Below are 22,071 nucleotides of genomic sequence, written 5' to 3'. Positions count from 1 at the left end.
TCTGGAAGTCGCTATTGTGCAGTGTAGCGCAATTTAAATTGTGCAATTTTTACAACAGTTTTAATGGGCCTATGCTATAGAGGTTTTGGTGTAGGTTTTCAATGTAAGAAACTACTGTCAAAATTAAATAGTAGTCGAAAACATCTATGCAAAAGAGATAGACCATCAGAGCTGGACGCAGAACGAAGGCATTGACACAGTGAACACGGTAGAGCGAGAAAGAGAGCGAGAGACAACAACAACGATTTTGCTTAGAAAAGGAGCGAGAGAGGGGAGACCCCGTCGTACACAGAGCTCGGTTGAAGCCCGTGCGCTGGCGACAGAGAGGACCAGAAAACGTACACAGCTCCTCTTGGACACATCGGAACCGTACCGAAGGCGAATGTCCGCGAAACTCCACTTCAATTAACGCATTTCGGGTAAGAAAATAGTGGACTTGAGTTTTGCTAGAAAAGTGTACTTTGTGCAGTGACAAAAGTGCTTCCATTTTGCGTGGTTTGGATTGCAAAGAATCGTGTGTGGGGAGAAACGAATCAGAACCAACCCCCCGCTCCTCAAATAGTGAAAGGTTTTTGTTCGTTTGTTTGTTTGAACGCCCGTTTGTATGGGGTGAAGTGTTCGTCAAGCATCGCAATTTTCTTCCTGCTCGCGTCGCGTACTATTGAACTTGCGACACACGTACACAGACACACACACACGGTACAGCCGAAGAGCAGCGCCATCATCAGCAAGAGTAAAACAAAAAAGAAGCATCTAAATCCGATTGAAACGACGACGCAAATCGCTTTTTCCACGGGGAGAACTAATAGCAGCGTTACGATTTATTTTGGATCACCATCGCCACCACCACCACCAGCGCCACCGTCTCGCAACGTCGCCATTACGTGTCCTGAGGGATGGAGGAGAGAAGAGGAAGGAAAGGGAGGATGGGGTTGGTTGTGGATTCGTGCAAAGTTTGTCTTTTTTTCGTCGATCACCAACATTTAGAAATTAGACATGAAAAACAAACAAACCGCATCACAATGCCATTGTTTTGTCTGTTTACTAAACAAATCAATTGCGTACACGCATAGCGAGAATACGCACCAACAAGCGTATTCACACACAGAGGCACACTTGGATGGTGGAAAAATCGTAACAAAGAAAAACACTCGCGCGTGTTGTGACAGGTTTTTAGCAGGCACACACGCACGCACGCGTGTTTGTGTGTGTGTGTGTGTATAGGTGTGTGTTTTGGAGTCGTTCTCCCCGTCGTTGTTTTATTGCTCTCGCTCTCTTCTTCCCCCCTTGTGTGCGCGCATATGCACTTCAATGGCGCAATGTGTGTGCACGTGCATAATAGTGCTCCAGGGAAAAGGGGGGCTTGGGGGGTAGTGTGCGCTAAAACCGTCGTCGTTAACGGTAAACTGAGGCTCTCCCCTATTCTTTCCCGTGCTGCAACCCTCCGTCATACGCTGTTACAAGAGATGTATCGAGCGCGTGAAGAAGATGCACGCAAGTGCACTCGAGACACTGCTCCGGCATTAATGCTTCTTCCTCTGGTTTGCTCAAGCCATTTCTCTATGTGTGAGAAACGATGCCAAGAATAGAACCGATGCCGGCGAACGATCAGAGAAAAAAGTGGGCAGGAAAAGCCACGCAAAGTGACTCACGCGCGGAGTTGCCGTTGCGGCTCCAAAATAGATTACAATTCAAAAGAAGCGCTTCTGTACGCACACGTATGGGCAAAAAGGTAAACGACACCGCCAGCACAGATTTGTACAGAGAGAGTGGGGGAAGAGAAGGATAGTGAGAGAGAGAAAGAACGAGGGAATGCACATTTAAATGCAATTCAGAGGAGGGGGGAAAAAGGCACACAACAACAAAAAAAAAAAAAAACAAAACTGGATGAAAGTTTCTAAAATAGGCACGGCTCAAGTCATTGGCTGACATTTGAACGGCGTTTGCCGTTTTATGCTCGCTCTATAATTACATAAACTTCTGCAAGCGGTCCACAGGAATGTACGGGAATGTGGTGAATCGTGTTCTACTTATTTACAATTTTTTTGAACATATTTTTCATTCCTTTCTTCTATATTTTTTTCCAAACAGAATTCGGCTGGCCCATTGCTGATGCTGCTTGTGTGTGTGAGTGTGTAATATGATGAAAGTTCCTTAAAAACCGCACACAAAGCACAGAGAGCGGGTCATTCGAGTCTCGATCACAGGGGTGCATCAAACCGAACCAAACTAGCTGCGAATGCACCAGCGTTAAGGAAACTGCACATTCAAACTGCACACTGCGGGGTCAGAGTAAAGTAAAACAAGCGGCCTCGCTAGCAACAGCGTATATTACACATGCAACAGCGCACGCGAAAAAGCGAAAGCTTCTGGTGTGCAGGCCATTGCGCGCTTGTTGACACGAAAAACTGCTTTTCCTGCCCGCCACCCTCTCGGTGAGGTCGTGCCCCACCGGTCAAGAAGGAAGTGAATTATACTGCCGCGAGTGAAAACCGTTGCAAATTGCCAGATTTTCAGATACACGCGGAGAAGCTGGAGGGAATTGCATCCACCGCGTAGCAGCTGCATAGAGAAAGTAGCGTTTGCAGCAGCATCATTAACAGCAGTGCCGGTGTGTTTGTGTCTGTGTGTTGAGTGTTTTCCTTGTTTCCGTGGCCTACTAGCGGGCGGGTACATTGGGGTTGCAAAAGAAAAAAAGAAAACGTTTAATGTCATCCGCGTAGGGTTTGCCACACCACGAAATAGCGCGCGCGGATTGTGTCTTCTGGGAAGACATTTTGCTCTGTAGTGGCGTAAAGCAGGCGGTGAAGAAAATTTTCCACTTCCGTTGCTAGCCCCCGTTTGTGTGTGTCTCCCGTCCAAGAAGAACGAGCTAGTTGGATTCGTTTCCATTTCTCCGTGTCGGTGGCAAAGCTTATCTGGCCAGTGAGATTAGTAGGTACGGTGCTGTGCGCAGTGAAAAAGTGCAGTTTTCCATAAGTCGCTTGTGAAAGGTGCTCCAGAGAAACGACGCGAAAGGATGCCGTTCATTTCCAAGGATTGGCGCTCGCCGGGAGACTCCTGGGTGAAGACGGACGAGGGCTGGGAGAAGCTGAAGGTGCTGGAGTGTGTCAAGCGGAAACGGTAAGCTCTCTAGAAGGATAAGCTGTTAGTAATAAGTATCGGTTACTGTGGTTTTTTTTGTGGCGTCCTCTACCAGTCGGTGTCTACTGCCATTGCATAATGGTGTGCGGTTAAGCCGTTGCCTTCCGTCATGGAAGGTTTATATGGAGTTGTTTTTTTTCCTCGTTCTCTCGACACCAGACGAGACAATGTTTTGAAAACAATTTTTATATTGAAATAATAACTGTATCCAGATGGTGGTGCAATCGAGGTAAAGTTTCGTCACGCCTGTCCGTCGATGCTCTTAGTCGACGCCACTGCGCGCGTCATAATTAGTGTCTTGGCTGGTCGTTATCCAATTAACTTTAATGACTCATCGACACCGGGTGGGTGGAAGCAAGTTTCGAGCACCGAAACAAAAGCCACCAAGTCGAATAAAACGGTGACGCGAAAACGTGTACCCAACCAATACGGCACGGCAACGTACAATCTGATTTATTGCAATACAGTAAAGATAGCTACTATTTTGTCGACTGTATCACTTGTTTACACGTTTTTTTGTGTGTGAGCTATCGGTAAGGTTGTTTGTGCGACGAAGGGGGTGATATGATTTTTATCTTCTGTTTCATTTAAAAATAAGGCAACAACCTGCGCAATAACATTTGGTAGTAGCTTATTGATTCATTACTTTTTGTTCTCAACTGTTTTCGATATGATAAGATACCCCTAGAAAATATTATCGGTCGCCTTGTGTCCGATAAACGTTTTTAATTGATGAAATGGCACATTAAAGAAGAGTTAGCGACTCAAATTTCAATTCCATTAGGTAATTGTTTAATGCGCAATTGAAAAAAGCAAACAATTTAAATTTAAATAGCAATTTTAAATCGTTCCGGCATCATTTGGTTTTGTTGTGAAAAATACAATAATTGCTTCTTGCTGCACCAATAATTCGATGCAAACCTAACTGTATCCGCTTGCGTGAAACAGTGGTCGGTTGTTCTAATCTGTAGACGCATACGCCTAGTTCTGTTCGCCGTGGGACGACGTAGTTCAATTCCAATCTCGGGTAGTTATCGTCCATCGTGCTTGCAAGGACGCCCGGGGACTTTATCCGGTAAATTATGACAGGGGGTGGTAGGTCGTTTGAAAGATCCCATAAGCATATACCGAAAAAGGTGGTTAAGAACGGGGTGATATCTTGAATGTGTGTTTTTTTCATTCCAGTGTGGTGCAAATCCATTGCACTTTGTGTTTTCTCTGTGGCTCTCTTTGTTGCTCGTTTTTAGAGTTGCTACCTTACTAATACACAAGCGTGTAGCAACACAACAGCAACAACAATGCCGCCTCCCCATCATCAATTGGATGAAGAAACGTTGACGCCAACCAACAGTCGTCAGCTGAGTTTAATGAACGGCCGCCGTTCTTTTGCTACGGGGAAAGGTTAGCAAATCGTGTTTCTCTTCACGCGCTTCTTCTAGCACACGCAGAGAAACCCATCTCGCGAGCACAAATCGCGCATAAAAGAGCGGGATAAAATGAACGAGAGAAAGAGAATGTTTGCGTCTGCGAGGCTGTCTTTTAACGCAAACGCAAAGTCAGCTGCAAAAGTAAACAAACCTCGCACTAAAATGATTCCGTGAGCGAAAGGCACAGAGAATCTCTGTTCGGTTCAAGAAAACAGCTACGAGGAGAGCGTTACTAATCGATTTTTGTGTACGAGCCCCCGCTGGCATTGTAATGCAAACGGGTTCGTCAGATGTTGGATAGGGTGCATCGAAAAGTTGAGATACATGAGAGGTAATCTGAGTGGTACGCTATTTGAATGTCCAAAAGTTATTGAATTAGCTTCACACATGCAAAGAGGACGTCATTCTTATGCGTCCATCCTTTGGCCGTAATCTAATTAATACTATATCTTCTAAAATCCAGTATTTTCCACTACATTTCCTCATTTCAAGAGTCTTTTCAAGGTTGATACAATTGCACATGGAATTCTGATACTTTTTGATACACCTCACAGCATACTCAGTTGTTTTTATTCCGTTCGTTATTGTTTTTCCTTACCGCAATACAATCTACTGGTGCGCGTGTGAGCTGACTGTCACGCACAGCCGGTGCATCATCCTTCCCGAATGAGTTTTCCGCCCTTTTGGAGACATTTATTACATGAACCGGCAATAGATTGGTGACGCACTTTATAAAGACAACTCGCAGAACTCGCAGAACTGAAACAGTAAAGGTTATGGTTCTGAACAGACGACTCCAATGACTGCTCCATGAAGTGTATGTTATAAAACAAGCTCCCAAACGATTAACAACCCCACATAATTACACAAATTATATAGTTTCATCCTGGAGGAACTGTAAATGTTTTATTGAAAGTGCTCGCCATAAATGCTTGTATTTCATAAGGTGCGTGTAGTTTTGGCTATATTTTTGTGATTTATCATGTGCGGGCTTACTACCTGAGAAGTTAACGTCCAATCAACGCTGCCACGGACCTTCGCCATCCGCTGGGTAATCGCACCGTTCCAGGTCGGCATACCAGCGGAGCTGAATTTGACGATCGTGATGATAAAACCCGGGACATTCGTACACCGTCAGCGTTCCGTCCGTGTTGCACGCCAACAGCATTCGATCGGAACACTGTGCGCTCGGATCCACGTCCTGTGGCAGCAGGAAGTTGCGCCGACACTGCTGACAGTGATAATGTGCTGCCTCCGGATCGTACAAACTGTGACGTGGCTGGTGTTCCATCTGGAAGAGGCTGAAATCCATCACCAATGTGCAGATCTTTCGCTCATCATCCCAGACGTGCAGATTAGGACACTTGCGTAGCTCGGCCTGCCCATAGGTACAGCGGTAGTACATGTCGCGATGCGTTTCGTGCGGGAAGGCAATGTGAAAACCCAGATCGTAGCGCGGACAGAGAAAGTCCGGTGTGTCCGGCACGAAGCACCACTGGGGCAGCATGAGAGGCAGGGCAGGTATGAACACATGGTGGCGCGTTAGACAGAATGGATCCAGTCCGTAGAAGTACGGCTCTTGCATGAAATAGGTCTCGGGAGGTCGGTCGTCTGTACGAGCATGTTCCTTGCTCGGGTCGCTTGCGACCAATGCTTTGGGTGAAAATGGACATCTTGGGGGTGTCGGCTCGTCATCTTCTGGGATGAAGTAAGGCTTGAAGGTGGTAGTAGTCAAAATGGAATCTCTAGAGGAATCTTCCCAATTGGTATCTTCCGTTGGATGGTTGTCTTCAGTAGTTTCCTCGTAGAGATCGGTAGTTTGGCTTGGGAAATAAGCATCATCTTTGGGTGTATCATCAAACACAAAGTCATCAGCTAGCAGTTGAATGAATGTCTGTTCCGGTTGATAATCGTTAAAAGGGTCCTCTTTCAATTCCGTATTGCTCTCCTTATGCTCACTACCCCCACGTTCCGGCTGCGGACTAGTAGGAGAAGGATATTCTTCGGGAGTTACGCCTTTTGCTGCAGGAATCAATAAGATTTGTAAGGTGCTTCCCGGAAGAACTGTGAACATTTTCTTCGACCATTGTCGTCCATTGGTTAAGATGTTTGTATCTTTAGCCATTTCTGTTTGAGGTGACAGGAAGCTATCATTGTTACCTTGTTCCGATAAATCATCTTGTACTGGCGAGTCGATTGTTGTTCCATTTACTGCGGGTGATTCATCTTGAACAACATTTATCTCTTCATCGTTATTTGGAATAACCGTGTCATCGGTAGGAGCTTTTTCCACTGCTACACTGTTTGAAGGATCTTGTTCTGGATTCGTCAAGTTATCCTGAGAAGGTTGGTCCGATTCGTTCATACTTTCATCTGTATGTAAACTACTGCGTAAAGCAGGATCATCTGAAGAATTGGAAATAGTTCCATTTTCCTTTTCTTGTACATCAGCAATTGCTGGAAATTTATCCTTTTCAAATCCATCAGCTGGTTCTGAAATTTCTGCTTCATCTTCATTTACACCAGCTTTTCCTTTCTCTAAAACTTTATCTTCGTCAGATGAATGGGATGTAATGGTCTCATTCTCTTTTTCGATCTCATCCAAGACGATATCATCAGCTAGTAAATGTACCTCATAAAATTCGTCACTTGATTGAGACATTTCTGTAGTAGAATTATTTTCTCCTGCAACAGCACTCTGTTCGACAGCTTCTGTAGCGTTATTGTTCTGTTGTTTCTGAACGTGCTGTTGACTTTTATTAGCAAAAAAGCTGTATAAGGATGATCCATTGGATGCATCAAAGTCAGTCAAGTTAAGATTCCGGAATGGTTCTGCAATCTTTTGCAAAAATGATTCCATACTCGGAGCTGTTTTTGAATTACCTTCAATTGCAGATGCTTTTACAACATCTTCGGAGGGCTGTAGATCACTCGGTGTAGATGTTGATTTGGGTATTTCGGTAGTTGTGTCCGGATTTTCGGTTGTTGTTGTGGTATCATTTATATCAGCCGGATTCATATCGTCAGCTAACAGGGCAACTTCATCATAACTTGTGCCAAAATTGGAAGAATCCGGAATCAGATTCTCCGGTTTATTAGGTGTCTTGTAGGTACTTTCATTCCTTCCAAAATCTCCATCATTACTGTCGAGAACTTCTCCATCACTATTTGTAACAGCTGGACTTGATGAATTAGTAACATCGTCAGTTGCATTGAATTTATCGTTTGAGGAAAATGTTAGTTCGCTCTCCGGTTTATCCGGCCGTTCAGCTTCCTTTTCCGTAGCATTCAAATTAGTTTCCCCATCATCTAATGGATTTGGATTGTTTTCGTTTTCAAAATCTTGCTCTGTCATATCTTCCGCTAGTAGTTCAACTTCATCAAAGCCCAACACATTCGAATCTGTACCATTAATAGTAGAATCAGTAGAATTAACAATCGACGCTGAAGATACGTTCGGTACGGAACTATTATCACTATTGTTTGCATTCGTTTCAGGACTATCTTCATCAATATTAAGCACATCTGCATCACCTAACTGCACGCCGTAATTTGTTAAGCTCTCCTGTTGTGTGGCCGAAGTTTCCGTTGCGCTTTCATCCCCATTCGCTGTCGCCTGTTGCGTTTCCGTTCGGTTCGGATTGAGTGTCTCCTCGGGCTGCTGCTCTTCTGCAATTGAACCGGGAGCATCGGCAACAACGTCAGTTTCACTAATTTGTTCACCAGAGTCCGAGGAATTCACCTTTGAGGAAGCGATTAGCTCGTCCGTTGATCCTTCTTGTGCGTTAGTTTCATTTTGAACCGGAAACGGACTCGTTGGAACTTCGGTAGAAGTCACACTTGGCGGAATGGTTGATACATCTTCCGTAATTGATTGCATCACTGTTGTTGGGGAAGCATTTGCTACATATTCCACGGTTTCTATTCCACTAGTAGACGCCTGTTGTTTGTCACTACCATCACTGTGCTCTTTTTCACTCTCAACAGTAGATGGCACGGTTTGATCCGTGGAGCTTGATGTTACGGCTTCTTCGTTCGTCACCATGATCGTCGTTGTCACGTTAGTGGCACTACATCGCTGCAGTAGATACAGCGCAATGAACACTATTCCGACTTTGATGCGCGTCGTCGTCATTTTCGTGACCAACTTCTTACACTTGTGTGGTGTTAGTTCTTCTCCGTTGCCTGCAACCGATGGGTGGTGGTTCGGTGGTGTGTGCCAAGAACCTTGCAATGGTCAGGCACTATATAACCTTCCCGATGGGAAGGTACGTGATTCTGGGGATAAATTCTTCACCAAGCCTCAATCAATTTTAAACGAAGCCGCGTTGCATTAGAGATAGGTTTTCCAGCTTCAAGAGATAAAGATGAAAACAGTGGTTCGATAAGACTAAGTGAGTTAGGGCATGTTCATCATAGAACACGTGTCGTTCAAGGGAATTTGTTGTGGAAATGTGATTTGACAATCGATTCAAAGCCGTGAGAGGAGTTAGATCTGAGTTATTGAAGTAAATGGGCAGTACACATCGTAATCGATAGTTTATATCCAGACATTGGAATTGTCAAGGTTCGCACTGGTACGCATTTATAGAACGTCACGCTTTCTCCAGACTCTCGATTCCATACCTTCCCTGTTTCTCTCTCAGCACTAAATTCTTGGCAAAATATCGATGGCCAACATTTTGGCAACACGCCGCACCATATCTGTAAAGTGGTCCGTTACCCCAACTACTCCTAGAAGGGAACCCGTGGTGAGCCCCGGAAATGGGTCAAATAAAAGTAGGTCAACAGTTCTGTTCAACAGAATCGGAAATAGGAAGGTTAAATCATCAGCCCTGGCAAGAAGCACTGTGGAGGAGTTACAAGCCAAGCGAGTAATAAAAGCAAACCCTTAAAAAAGTGGCATTTTATCTTCTTCCACCTCGCTCCGATTAACGTTTCCTTACACCACTTCATCTGTACGGTAATTTTGATACGCTTTTACTTTTGTTCGAAGTGATCGACAGACGCCACCTCCATTTCGGTCGGCGATTAACGTTACACGTCTGCACCACCAGCACCACCACTATAAGTCTCAACCCCTCAGAGTGGCTTAACGCATCAGCAAGAAGGCTTTACACAAATAAAAACCCGCCAGCAGCAGCATCAACCACAATAGCAACAACAAGAAGAAGAAAAAAAACAGATCGGGGAAAAACAAATTACCCTCACATCCGAGAGTGGTTGGGGTCTTTCTGGGCCGGTTGTTACTTTCTTTCGGGGCGGACTTAATTGCTCCCGTGGTGGATTTCACTTTCCACCACACCGTGCAAGACGTGACATCATAGCGATTGGATGGATGGATGGAGATTCGAACGCGGTGATGTTTCTTTGTGGCTCCAAGGCTCTTTGTGGATAAAGGCAGGAAAATCTTAAGCCGATGGGATGGAGAGGAGAGGATGATGATGATGATGAAGGCTTTACAACAAGCGATACAAGTTTGTTGCAGTCTAAATAGTGGTAGATCAACAAAACCAGATGTGTGATTATATGGTGTTTATGGGAGCAACTGCACAGGAAGATAGCAAGGGCACTGGAAGGTAGAGGACCAATTTATATACTCATCATCATTTGCTTAGGTAACTTGCGCCACTTGAGTTTATATAGTTTTATTAAAGTCTAGAAAGCCTGTATAGGCCGGTATGTCCGCTTAGGACGTTACGCCTAATAGAAGAAGAAGATAGTTTTATTAAAAAAGACTAAAAACTTTATTTATGCCTTGTTTAAGGACCGCGCATTGGTATCAAAAAATCTTTAATATAGATGCATTTATATTGTTGGGGTAAAGAGCATTTATCGGATAACTATTTTCACAAATCGTTGCAATCGTTTCACTATTCTGTTGCAATCGGAGCGATATCATAAATATTCTCGAGCTACCGTGGATAAATGTAAAAAAGAAGCCAGTCTGTCTAGAACTCAAGGCCTGTGGCCTGTTGATTGACGGTTTAGTATCCATTTTTCAACTTACTAATTCACAAATTGAAGAAACTAATGTGAAAACACGTAACAAGCCACTAGTCAAGATTGCTAAGTAAAGCTTTAAAATAGCAATAATATTATCACAACCGCTGTACTACCAGTATTCCATTTCGTTCAATTGCTATTAATATTACCCCCTTGCTTGCTTGCAGTGTTGAAAAAAGAAGCAAAAAGAAAGCTCCTCACCAGCAGCCGACCAAGGATAGTGATTGAATTTCCATTTCATTATCACCTATCACTTGTGAACGTGCAATTTGAGCGCACCGATATCTTTTCCGCCCAGCACATATATCATCCAATCGTGTCGATGTGCTCGAAAAAATAAAAAGAAAAATATTTTCCTTCCACTTTTCCTTTCCTTTCGCGCTGGTGATGATGATGCAAAACTATCCTCCTCCAGCCAAAGGTAGGTGAACCTGGTGATGGAAACGGAGAAGACTGTACATATACGCATCCGTAACGCTCTCGTGATAAGAGCGTGGCAAAACGTAGCAACCATGCATACAGTGGCTCGCGCAAACTGTTGCGTCTCTCTGTAGCGTGGCGCTGCCAAAGCGTTCGATTGGATGTGGATGACCGGTAGACAAGGCGTGTAAAATCGATGCGCCTCCGTTACGCATCGGCGATATCAATGGCAACGTTCCGTGCGAATCCACCTCACCCCCGCACAGGAACACCTCCTCCCTCCCGAATGGGGTGAGTTCTGTTGTGGCAATCTATTGTTTTTTGGAAGCTTGTTCGTTCGAGAGCCATCAGGCACAATACGTTGACCACAACACCGTTGGTTGAATTGTTGAATTGTGAAACTAATCGAGGATGTTGTTGTGCTGTAGCTTGTAATGAATCGTGCGATGCACTTTTGTGATGCAATTTAAATGAAGGATTGTTTCATCATTTTGTGTGTGTCTCTCTCTCTCTACTTTTCAGATGCATTTCGGAATGCAGCAGCACCAGTGACACCGAGAACGACACTGAGAATGGGTAAGTGTGGACCGTTTAGTAGTTACAAAACTATCAAACTTTCATTAACAATTTACATTGTTCCCTCATTTTAGCGACAACGAAGTAGTACCGCCACACTGTCACATCACGCTGAAGTGCACCCGGGAGATTGCCGGCTTCAACGGGCTCGGGGAGGCGGTCCGGCGGCTCGATTTCCGCAGCTCGGTACGGGACGGCCGTCGGTTTAACTACGTCTGTGCGCTGCTGCGGCTGCTCGTGTCCGGCAAGGGCATCACCAGCCTTCCGGGCGGTGCCCAGCGGCTGCTGCTCCAGATGCTGGAGGAGGTGGCGACGTACGTGAGCGACTCGCAGCAGAACATTAACGTGCTGCGGGGGCTGGTGCAGCAGCTGCACGCGCTGCTGAACCAGGAGAACCAAAAGTGCTGGGGCAAACCGCTCGGCAGCCAGAGCCTGTGGGCCGAGCACGTGCAAACCATCCAGCGCATACAGGATATAGCTAGTCAGATTGAAATTAAGGAGGTATGCAGGGTGCTGGGTGGGTAAGGGGTGTGTAATATGGGCGCGCTAACGGTTCTCCCTTTCCAGCCCGGTCCAAACATTCGTCCAAAACTACACGACCTGCCCGAGGAGTGTGTGCGCGAGATCATACTCCGAATCACCGACTACAAGGATCTGGAAGCGTCGGCCTCCGCCTGGTCGCTGATGGCCGCCCTCATCTCCGAGCAGCGGGTGTGGCGCGAGCTGTCCCACTACCACTTCACCAAGCAGCAGATCGATGTGGTGCTGGAGAAGATGTGTCTGCAGGATACGAAGGAGCGGCACCGCAACTGGCAGGCGATCTACCACGCCTTGCGCAAGTGAGTGGCGCTTGGTGGTGCGCGTTAATAGAAGCGTGGTCTTAATGCACTCTTCTACCCCTTGCAGGATGTACGGTGTGCGGGAGGAGCTTCAGTATGCGGAAATTCTAGCGTTCTGTCGGCTGTGTCGCTGCCTGTTCTGGCCATCCGCTGGTCATCCGTGCATCGTCGACCAGTGTCCCGATTTTCGGCAGCGCGTCCAGGAGGCGGGCAACAGCAACAGCAACGAAACACAGCCCGTGCCGCCGGCAAAGTTTCTGCAGTACTTTTCGCTGTAAGCGAGTGAGGAGCAGAGCCTCTATTATCCGAGCAAGCAGAGCAAATGCATAGGAAAAGAGAAACCATGCGCTGTTGTTGTACTTCCATTGCTGGCAATGATCACGGGCGATAGCAGAACGTTTGAAGAATCTGGTGCGCGGACGACAACAAAGGACACGAGAAGGATCGATACCGAACAACCACAGCCACTCAATCTTCACTCAACTACATATATATATTTATATTTTTCTAAACTAAACAGAGAACCAACAAGACAAGCCGAGCAGTGTGCGTAATTTTTGTGTTCAAACGTGGCAACATCCCCATGGCGAGATAGAAAGTGAGACGTTAGTGATACATGACTACATCTTGTAAATCCCGGTTAACCACACACGGAAAATAACTGAACTGGGGGGTTTTGAAGCGCCATACACAACCGACCCACAGGAGCCGGCACTGTTATAAGTAGAAGAAAAGCTTAGAAACGATCGAAAACAAAAAAAAAAACTTTATATATATTCATAAAAGAGTAACCCAACACAGAGATACATATTTTGGGAAGATGAAGCGCGCCGGCATGTAAGTTTTACCGTTAAAAAGGAACTATTTTCAAAAGAGCCAGCAAATCCATATTTAATCCGTTGCATGTGTGTACAGGAATGTGCTACAAACTATTTACCTAATGTACCGGGGCATGTGTTGTAATCATCAGCGGCGACCGTGTGGTTGACCGAAATCCCACACACACATACACGACATCGGACAATACGGTTCGTACAGGAAATTCTTGAGCCCGTTTGTTTTTTGAAACAACCATTCACTTTCTTACCGATAATGGTGTAGCATACGTACGATAGGAATATGAATTTTGTATAGCAAGTTACTCCTTTAATCCGTATCACCACTACTCTACAAATGTGATCGATCGGAGCTATTGCAATTTCTTCACGTGTTTAGTCAGAACGGACGCAGTTTTTCTCTATCTAATTGTGATAAGTGAAAGTAGTTGGTTAGACTCGGTTGTTCAAACTGTGTTTCGCCCGTTTCGTGCGTAGTAATAATGATCTTGATTCGATGATATTAACACAAAACAGGTGACCGAACGAAGGCAAACTAGAGAATGGAAAGGGATTGTTTGAAGTTGGGGTGAGGTTGTGTAAGATGAGATTGTGGAGCAGTCAGATGGCAGATGAGTATGTAGCAATTATGTGATATGTGAAAAGCGATGCATGCGAATGGGGGGAGGATAGAGATCGGAAAAGGCAATCGGAGTGAGATATGGCAGAAATAGGAAACATTTTTCATAAAGCGAATGTTAGTTTTTTAGCATTGCAACATTGCATTCAATTTTACGTATAGAGATGAACGAAACTAGCTTTTTGGGACGTTTTGTGCGGACTCTTGCGAACGCGGTTAACTTAGCGTACACATTGAACGTGCTCGAAGTAGATGCTACTGCTGTGAAGAAGCACTCGATGGCGTACCGTATCGATAGCGAATTTCATTTCCCGTTCCTGACTCGTTCAACTATTTTACATGCGATGCGCAATACTGGTGGACGGCGGGAAGGAGCTGCATCCTCAAATCCGATATCATCATATCTGGTAGAATAAGCATAAATATCGTTTGATTTCACTGATAGTATAAACAATTATTTCAATGTCTCTTCTTCGACAGTTCGAAGACGGATTTTTCCCCCCACGATTAAGTGTTCCGTTGTGTCCGTGTTTGATAGTGTATGCATCGTTGGAATTATAGATTCCCTTCATTTCTCGTTCAATGGAAGCAAACCGACTCAAAACACGCTTAGTAGAATTCCATGTAGCAGCAGCTCTGGCGGGATGGGTAAAAGTCCCGCGCCGAGTGTCGTTTATAGGACAGGAATGGAGTTGAGCTGATGGAAGCAAAGAAAAGCTTATCTGGAACGTACTGGTTGGAGATGAGCGATGCGCCGAGGGAAAGCTAAGTAGGACGTAACTTACTCAAGTAATGGAAGCAAAATATCACTACAGACAAGTGAAGAATTTTAAGTAAATCTATTACGATATTAAAAACGTTGGTGTTTTACTTGATGCGTTCCGAAATGTATTAAATTTAAGGATTTTTTATTATTTTTGCTAAAATAGCGCTGTTTTGCTGTATGACCAATTTTCTTTAACGGCCATTTAAAACGGTTACAGTAGAAGGTCGCTTCACGTCCGCTCAGCTTGAAAAACAATGGCTTAAATTGATTATATGACGAGATTTTCGGTTTGTCTTTCGCAGAAATAATGATTTTAAAATAAAACTGCTTTAAATAGACAAAAAAACTCCTTTTTCACAAATGGAGCTTGTTTTTTTTTATTTATCGCAGATTAGGCTGTCATCAGCATGTCCACACTAGCGATGGGGCGTTTCCACTGTGCCTGCCGAGCTGTCATCCCGTTTGTTTCCAACAAATCGGCAAACTCGGTTTCGTGCGTCAACTCCGGTCGGGTGGTTCGGGAAAACTTTGGGAAAGCCAAACTCGCGGAAAAGCCAGAGCAAAAGCCGCGCCGTTCGGTCAAAAGTGAGAGCGAGCGAGCGAGAGCACAGCCAAGTGCGTCTTGCAGGGAAAAAGTCATTCTTCACAGCATCGCATCCCGCGAGTTGAAAAACCCCCCGTCTGTGCGTGTGTGTGGTGAGTGTGAAGTTTTTCCGCGTGCCAAACGTGAAAGGTGAAAGTTTGCGTGTCGAGAAAAACACACACCCTCGGGAAGGAAAAATCCCGTGTTCCCGCATCCGAGTGTCCGTGCGCGACGTCAGCATCCAAAGTGCTCGAGGATTCGAACAAGTTCCGAAACAAATCGTCCTAGCATCCTCACCGGAATGGCTGCTGCACCCGTTATCATTCCATCGGTCGCGAAGCATACCTCGACGGTAAGTTGGGGGTGGGAGGGATTGTTACAGCCTAATCACGGATCAGCACTTCCTTCCGTGTGGAAAACAAAAAAAAACACAGCCAACTGCAACATGCAAAACACATATGCCTCTCCTACCCACGATCGATGTTTTGATGAACCTGCTTCTTATCGCACCCTTTTTCTTCTTCCCTTTCTCTCTCTCCCTCTCTCTCTCTCTCTTTGTATTTCTATGTTGCAGCTAATCTTCCTTCATGGCCTTGGCGATACCGGGTAGGTGTACCTTGTACTACTGACGGGAGGGATGGTGGCACCCGGGGTGAGCGAGTGCCTATGGGAAAAATAAAATTACCCCACGAGCGATTAGCAAACAACGCCTGAGAGCATTGTCCACCGACGGGGGCACACAGAAGCGGAGGAAACGCGTGTGTGTTAAAACGTGCGGCAAAATGCACGGTGTAATAGCCGTGGTGTGAAGGAAAGGAAAAATCAATTTTCCAACGTTACTTCCCATCCTCCGAACGCCGCGCCACGGGCAGCGCATTATGAACGCCTTTTGGCCTGCGTTCTTCTCTCCAATTATTTTTCACACATTTTTTACACTCTCCATTGGTCCATTTCCTCGAGCCCGAGTGACCTTCAGCCCAACCCAACGGGGAGAGTATGGGGGTCCTTCAGTGAGTGTGTGTTCAGTGAGTGTGCATGTAGAGCACACTCACGCTAAAAGGCTTCGCACAGGCCGCAACGACCACGACGATGTATGTGGACACATTGATTTAATTATGTAATTTCATTGTCACTCTAATCAGCAGCGCTTGGGGGGAAAAGCGTCGTGTGGACTATCGCCTACACCGTCCTCGTGTTGGTGGGAAAGCGAACGGAAAATGGGGGAGAAAATTGACCTCTGGGTCAACGACACGGTTCCGTGAATGGGGCTTTTAAGGCCGTGCTGGTGTTTCGGTTTACTGAAACAATTCTGTCCCCGTTTTCAGCCATGGATGGGCCACATCGATGGGAGCGCTCCGTACGCCCGACATGAAGGTGATCTGCCCGACCGCACCGAACATGCCGGTAACGATGAACGGCGGCTTTCGGCTGAACTCGTGGTTCGACCTGAAGTCCATCTCGATCAGCGACCCGGAGGACGAGGAGGGCATCAAGAAGGCGACCCGGTACGTGCACGAGCTGATCCAGAGCGAGATGAAGGCGGGCATTTTGTCGAACCGGATCATGCTCGGCGGGTTCTCGCAGGGCGGTGCGCTCGCGCTGTACGCCGGCCTGACGTTCGCCGAACCGCTGGCCGGTGTGATGGCCCTGTCCTGCTGGCTGCCGCTGCACAAAAGCTTCCCGAGTGTGCGAAAGTGCCCGGATACGGTGCCGGTAAGTGAGCGGCGGGGTGGAAGGATGCGTTGAGCCCGCTTCATTAACGTTGAAATATTCCACCTGCCAGGTCCTCCAGTGCCACGGTGACTGTGATCCGATCGTGTTCTACAAGTTTGGTCAATTATCGTCCAGTGTGTTGAAGTCGTTCATGAAAAACTCGCACTTTCAAACGTACCAGGGACTGGGGCACAGTTCCTGCGATGCCGAATTGAGCGACATGAAGGTAGGAAGGGCAAATTCACTCGTCCAACCGCTGTGGCTAATTGTTATTTATTGTTTTTTGCTTTGCAGAAATTCATCGACGATCATGTTCCTCGCCAGTGAAGCGGCTCAAACCGGCACCCCGATGCGGCTCTACTAAACGCTCCAAATGCTGCAATTCGCTTACATTCGTCAGAAAACAAACAAAAAAAACCGTACGTAAAGAGAGGCGGAAGGGTGATAATATTTGCGAGTTAGAAACTATTACTTAGCAGATCGAGTGGAAAACGGTAGTATCTTTGGCAAACGAATGGCGTGGGGTGACGCATAAAAATCAAGTAAACAATAATTGTAATTTATTCCATCTCGGAAGGAGCTAATTGGCACGAATTCTAAGCATTACTCGCAGCAGCAGCAGCAGTAGTACGCATGCAATATTTAAAAAATACGGCAGCCGCCCCCCACGGCGCGTCCTTCCCGCGGGCAATCGTGTGCGTAGTGAAAGCAATCATAAAGCAAAAAACGCGAAAAGAAAAGGGAGGCTGATAAGCGATGCAAAGCCAAATGATGAACGTTAAACTATCCTAGACATGTGGACTGCAAAACAATACAGAAACTGAGTCAATGTTTAAAAACACATAAAACACACACCCACTTGCTCTAAAACACACGCCCTTTTCATGCAATATTTTTGAAAGTAGCACCCGGGGGCAGAAGCGTTGACACGTTCGTTTACCCCTTCTTGCTTGAGACGTTTAAAAGGTAGAAAAGTCCCCCAGAATGACCCAATTGAAGCAAAAAAACAGGGTAAATTGTGAAGAGCGAGACGAATGAACACAAGAGTGATTCGCATTGTTGAGACTACCTATATTACTACAACTAGCATTTGAGTAGACGTTGGCCATTTGCGGTTTTAGATGACTAGCAACAAAAAAGGGAAGAGAGAGAGAGTATACACACACAAAAAGGGAATGTAATTGAATGCAAACTAGCAGAGGACGCAAAGTATTGAAATCCTTTGAAAGGAGGGCAAACGTATACAAGAGCACGTTGGCGTCTCACTACACCACCAACACAGAGCGATGGAAAAAGTTAAACTTTTCATTTTCCTTTAGTCAGCTACGGACGCTATGGAGAGGAAGAACCTGGAACCGGCCGGATTAGTATTAGTAAGACAGTGTTTCTTCTTGCAAACTAGATTTTCGTCCAAACCTTTTTCCTTTCGAGAGTTGAGAGTTTTCGTTTGCTTATCCTTATTTTATTTCATACCTAAATATCCAATAAAAGCAGATTTTAGCAACACACAACACTGTGGCCAGCTCGTCGTGGTAGGATGATTGATTGATAATCAAAAGCAGAGAGAGAGAGAGAGAGCAAACAACTAATCACCAATCACAGCAACATAAAGACAATGAGCAAATACATGTTCTTTGTAAAGGTGGAGCGCCATGCAAGAACCGATAAGCCCTATAAAACCTAGAAATTGAACGGCTTCAGATATCTTTCCGCGTTTGGAAATTGCACTAAATACCAATATTTAAAAATTTGCGCCCACTCCCCTCTGAAAGGGACTGACAGAGTTAGTGCCGCTTACAGACTGTTCCGACAAGACCGAGCGGACGTTAAGTTAAGAAAACATGAAACACCATGCAAGCGAGAAGAGAGGGTGCGAAAGAGGCTACCACAGGGCGGCGCAATCCCGTATGTACTACTCAGCTACAACTACACATGTATTCTGGAGCCGGTGTGCTAAAACAAACAAAAACACTGCAAGAGATTTAATAATATATTTTAGGTTAACAAAAACAAAAACTTCGAAATCCCGAATCGTCCGTTGCGATATTCAAATGATCGTTTTATTCTAACCGTTTTCGGTGTTCCCCGGTACATCATCCGCTTTAGGCACGTTCGTTCGTTTTAGCACTAATCCCTTCCCTCCCCCCCCGTTCAACCAGCGAGCCGAATCGTGGCGAATCGGTACCCCCTGGTGCGTGTCCCCCTTACCAGCACCTTCACCGTGCCCTTGGTACAGATCTTGAACAGCTTCTCCAGCCCCCTAGCCGTCACGTAGCCGATCCCGTTGACGCCACCCTCCGACAGGCTGAAGCCGGCCTGCGTCACGTACCCGAAACACTCCCGACTGCACTGCTGGCGCACTGTGGCCGGCGTAGCGGGCAGCCACAGATCGGCCATGCGCTTCAGCTGCTGCTCGACCAGCGCCCGATTGTTCGCCTGCGGGATGCGCACCAGCACGCCCGGGTTGGCCCGCTGTAGCCGCCGTTTCTGCCGCACTCTCCGGTTGCGCAGCCGCTTGAGCGTTTTCAAGTGTTGTGCCCGCAGCACCGTTCGCTCCTTGCCGTGCGGGTCCGGGTGGGCCGGTTCCACGTACACCGGACCGTGCACGGTCGCGAGCCGGTTCTGCCTGTTCGTGCGGAAGTCGGTGCGCAGCGGTAAGCAGATCAGCGCATTGTCGCCCGGATTGCCGCGTGTTTTCAGCGTCAGCAGCACGGGGATGAGCGCGGCCGGCGGTAGGCCGATCGAATGGACGTTGAATTTGCGTTCGAGGGCGAGCCGTAGCTTTGCCAGCGCTTCCTGATCCCGCAGGACGAAGAACGGCAGTGGACCGTCGGACGCTTTGTTCCACTCCTGCACGAGCTGCGTCCACGGGCAGAGGAAGGGGGAGGCAATTGCTAGCTTCGTGTAGTTGACTCGCTTGTTGGATGGGCGGTGGAAGTATTTGCTCAGCGCTTCCGCATGCCGGCGGCTTGCCTCCTCCTGCCCGAGCACCGTATCCGGCACGCCGGACCGATCGATGCCCGTCTCGAGCTCCAGCATGTCCAGCTGCAGCTGGCCGACGGGGCGGGCGCCCCACATTACGAGCGAGTGCCACACGGCCAGCCCGTACCCGGCCGGCACGATCAGCTCCCAGCCGGCACCGTACCCGAGCCGCTTGTAGGCGGCGTCCTGCGAGCCGGGATTTTGCAGCAGCAGCACAGGCAGCGGCTGGAGGGCCGTTTCCGAGCGGCAGAGCTCACCGGCGACGAGCGTTTCGACGCTGCGCATCACGCTCAGCTCGTGGGTCGACTTCATCTCGCCGCTGACACGGTTGCGGATCGATTCGTCCCACAGCGGGCTGAAGCTTCTTATCGCGCGCGGCTGTACGGCCGGGTCCTGCAGATGGGACTGCGAGAAGTCGTACCGAGCCGGCACCTGGGGCAGTGCTTTGGAGCGCTTCAGCGGCCGGTTGAGCCGTGGATCCTGCACGAGCAGCGCGATCACCTCGCCCGGACTCAGTTCCCCCGGTGAGGTCAGACCCTTCAGCTCCTGCCAGTAGTTTGCCTGCTGGGCAAGCATTTTGCTGTACTTTGGTTTGCTGTCGAGGAAATCGTGGTACCACGTCCGGTGCGCTTCGGTCGAGGGCGGTTGTGTCGCGGGTGGTTTATACAGATTAAACGTTTTCACAATCGTTGCATGAGAAAGTGGCCCTGCAAGATGAAACCGATTGAGTGTGTCCTTCAGCTCGACCACCTCCACTCCCGTCGTTTCGGAGCGATAGCGCGGGCAGCGAATATCGGCCGGGTTTCTCGTAATGTCTTCGATGGTGTCGTTCGTGTCGCGGAGAGCATTTTTGAGCTGGAAAACCTTCACCAACTGTTCCACCACCTGCCGGTAAAACGTTGGATGTGCAAAGATCCAAACCGAGCGACGGTCGTCCTGCAGGTTGGTGCTTCCACTGGCACGCCACACGAACCGCACGCGGCCCAAGCAACCGTACGGATAGGCCCCGTCCCGGTACAGCCACACGTACCCAGCCCGATCGCCGGCCGTGAATGCCTTGGCCGCCAGCGTAAGACCCACGCGCTCGCTGCACAGCCGCCGGAAACCTTCCTTCAGGCGGGTCTCCTCGCCGCTCACCTCCACGCACCCCTCGTACGATAGATCGTGCACCAGGCAGTGCTTCGAGCTCGCCCGATAGCTCGACCGGTAGCCCTTGCTGCACGGTGCCAGCGGCAGCTTGTAGCCCCAGCGCGACGTCATGTGGAACCGCTTCGCGTGCCACACGTGCGTCTCCAGCCACACGAACGCGCGCTTCCGGCGCTCGTACTCCCTCAGCAGATTGGTCGGCTTGCGGCGGTACCGGCGCGACGGGCGCTTTTTCTTCTCCGACACGCCGCTCTTGTTGAACTGGGCCGTATGCACCTGGCGGAACCGGCGCGGCAACCGTCGCACATTGTACGACATCGCCCGCCGGCGCATATGGCACGGCAGGGACTGGTGCATCAGCTTCCGCTGGTTCGAGCCGCTGTTCATGGTGAGCAGCATCTGGAACACCTCCTCCGTGCGGCTCTCGGCAAACTGGAGCTGGTCCACGCGGGTCGGCAGCTGCACCGTCCCGCCGACGGCGGCATCGAACTGCATGTTGGCGGATGCCATGCTGAGCGGAGGAATGATTGAACTAACTTTTTCGTGCTTATTTTCTAGTTGCGAGGTAAAATGTTCACTTTACGACTGGAAAATGCCGGCAGTGCAGCACGAAACTGTCAGTAGCACGTTGTTTTGCGCGATGTAAACAAACAGTGGGCGGATAGTGGGAGCTTTGGTGATCATTAGGAGGAAAATGGTTTTTTTGTAAATATATTTTTGTGTACTGAAAAGGTCCGAATCAAATCTTTTTAAAAATGGGTGCTTTCAGTTATTTTTTTGATTGTTATATTTTTATAAGTTGTTTTAAAATAACGTAAAATAACTCAATTTACTGGCGGAATGTGTTCATGCCAACCTACCACGGTGATGTATTCCCGTGCTGGGCCAATTGCATACATTTGGGCGCTTTTTGTTGCGCAATCTGTTGCTCAATTCGAAATTGCACGTGGTCAGTGCATTTTCAAATTATACTCTTTCTACTACTCTTTACGCGATCTTTAAAATTGTAAAATA

General features: G+C 47.5%; 3 protein-coding genes across 3 annotated transcripts; 2 read left to right on the top strand and 1 right to left on the bottom strand.

Moving 5' to 3' along the window:
- The first annotated feature begins 158 nt into the window (after positions 1-158).
- Positions 159-14,724, top strand: LOC120905242 (F-box only protein 32). The gene is made up of 7 exons (XM_040316134.1): positions 159-419; positions 2,092-3,123; positions 11,520-11,573; positions 11,648-12,074; positions 12,141-12,412; positions 12,480-12,712; positions 12,755-14,724. Exons 2-6 carry the CDS (start codon positions 3,020-3,022, stop codon positions 12,688-12,690), a joined length of 1,068 nt encoding a protein of 355 aa, XP_040172068.1. The 5' UTR covers positions 159-419; positions 2,092-3,019; the 3' UTR covers positions 12,691-12,712; positions 12,755-14,724.
- A 369-nt stretch (positions 14,725-15,093) lies between these two features.
- On the top strand, positions 15,094-18,897 carry LOC120905244 (acyl-protein thioesterase 1). The gene is made up of 5 exons (XM_040316136.1): positions 15,094-15,568; positions 15,791-15,822; positions 16,542-16,929; positions 17,000-17,155; positions 17,224-18,897. Exons 1-5 carry the CDS (start codon positions 15,518-15,520, stop codon positions 17,254-17,256), a joined length of 660 nt encoding a protein of 219 aa, XP_040172070.1. The 5' UTR covers positions 15,094-15,517; the 3' UTR covers positions 17,257-18,897.
- Positions 18,898-18,946: 49 nt separating this feature from the next.
- LOC120905241 (ribonucleases P/MRP protein subunit POP1) lies at positions 18,947-21,693 on the bottom strand. Its single transcript, XM_040316133.1, has one exon. It carries the CDS (start codon positions 21,565-21,567, stop codon positions 19,081-19,083), a length of 2,487 nt encoding a protein of 828 aa, XP_040172067.1. The 5' UTR covers positions 21,568-21,693; the 3' UTR covers positions 18,947-19,080.
- Between the last annotated feature and the right edge of the window lie 378 nt (positions 21,694-22,071).

The sequence above is a fragment of the Anopheles arabiensis genome, chromosome 3 (genome assembly GCF_016920715.1).
Source record: "Anopheles arabiensis isolate DONGOLA chromosome 3, AaraD3, whole genome shotgun sequence".
NCBI lineage: Eukaryota > Metazoa > Arthropoda > Insecta > Diptera > Culicidae > Anopheles > Anopheles arabiensis.
Note: the sequence above shows the minus strand (reverse complement) of the source record. Positions and strands in the feature narration are given on the sequence as shown.

Coding starts and splice junctions, on each gene's coding strand:
- LOC120905242 (XM_040316134.1), top strand. CDS start 3,020: ATGCCGTTCATTTCCAAGGATTGGCGCTCGCCGGGAGACTCCTGGGTG. Junction 11,574..11,647: donor GAGAACGACACTGAGAATGG/GTAAGTGTGGAC, acceptor CCCTCATTTTAG/CGACAACGAAGTAGTACCGC. Junction 12,413..12,479: donor ATCTACCACGCCTTGCGCAA/GTGAGTGGCGCT, acceptor TACCCCTTGCAG/GATGTACGGTGTGCGGGAGG.
- LOC120905244 (XM_040316136.1), top strand. CDS start 15,518: ATGGCTGCTGCACCCGTTATCATTCCATCGGTCGCGAAGCATACCTCG. Junction 15,823..16,541: donor CATGGCCTTGGCGATACCGG/GTAGGTGTACCT, acceptor CCCCGTTTTCAG/CCATGGATGGGCCACATCGA. Junction 16,930..16,999: donor AGTGCCCGGATACGGTGCCG/GTAAGTGAGCGG, acceptor TCCACCTGCCAG/GTCCTCCAGTGCCACGGTGA.
- LOC120905241 (XM_040316133.1), bottom strand. CDS start 21,567: ATGGCATCCGCCAACATGCAGTTCGATGCCGCCGTCGGCGGGACGGTG.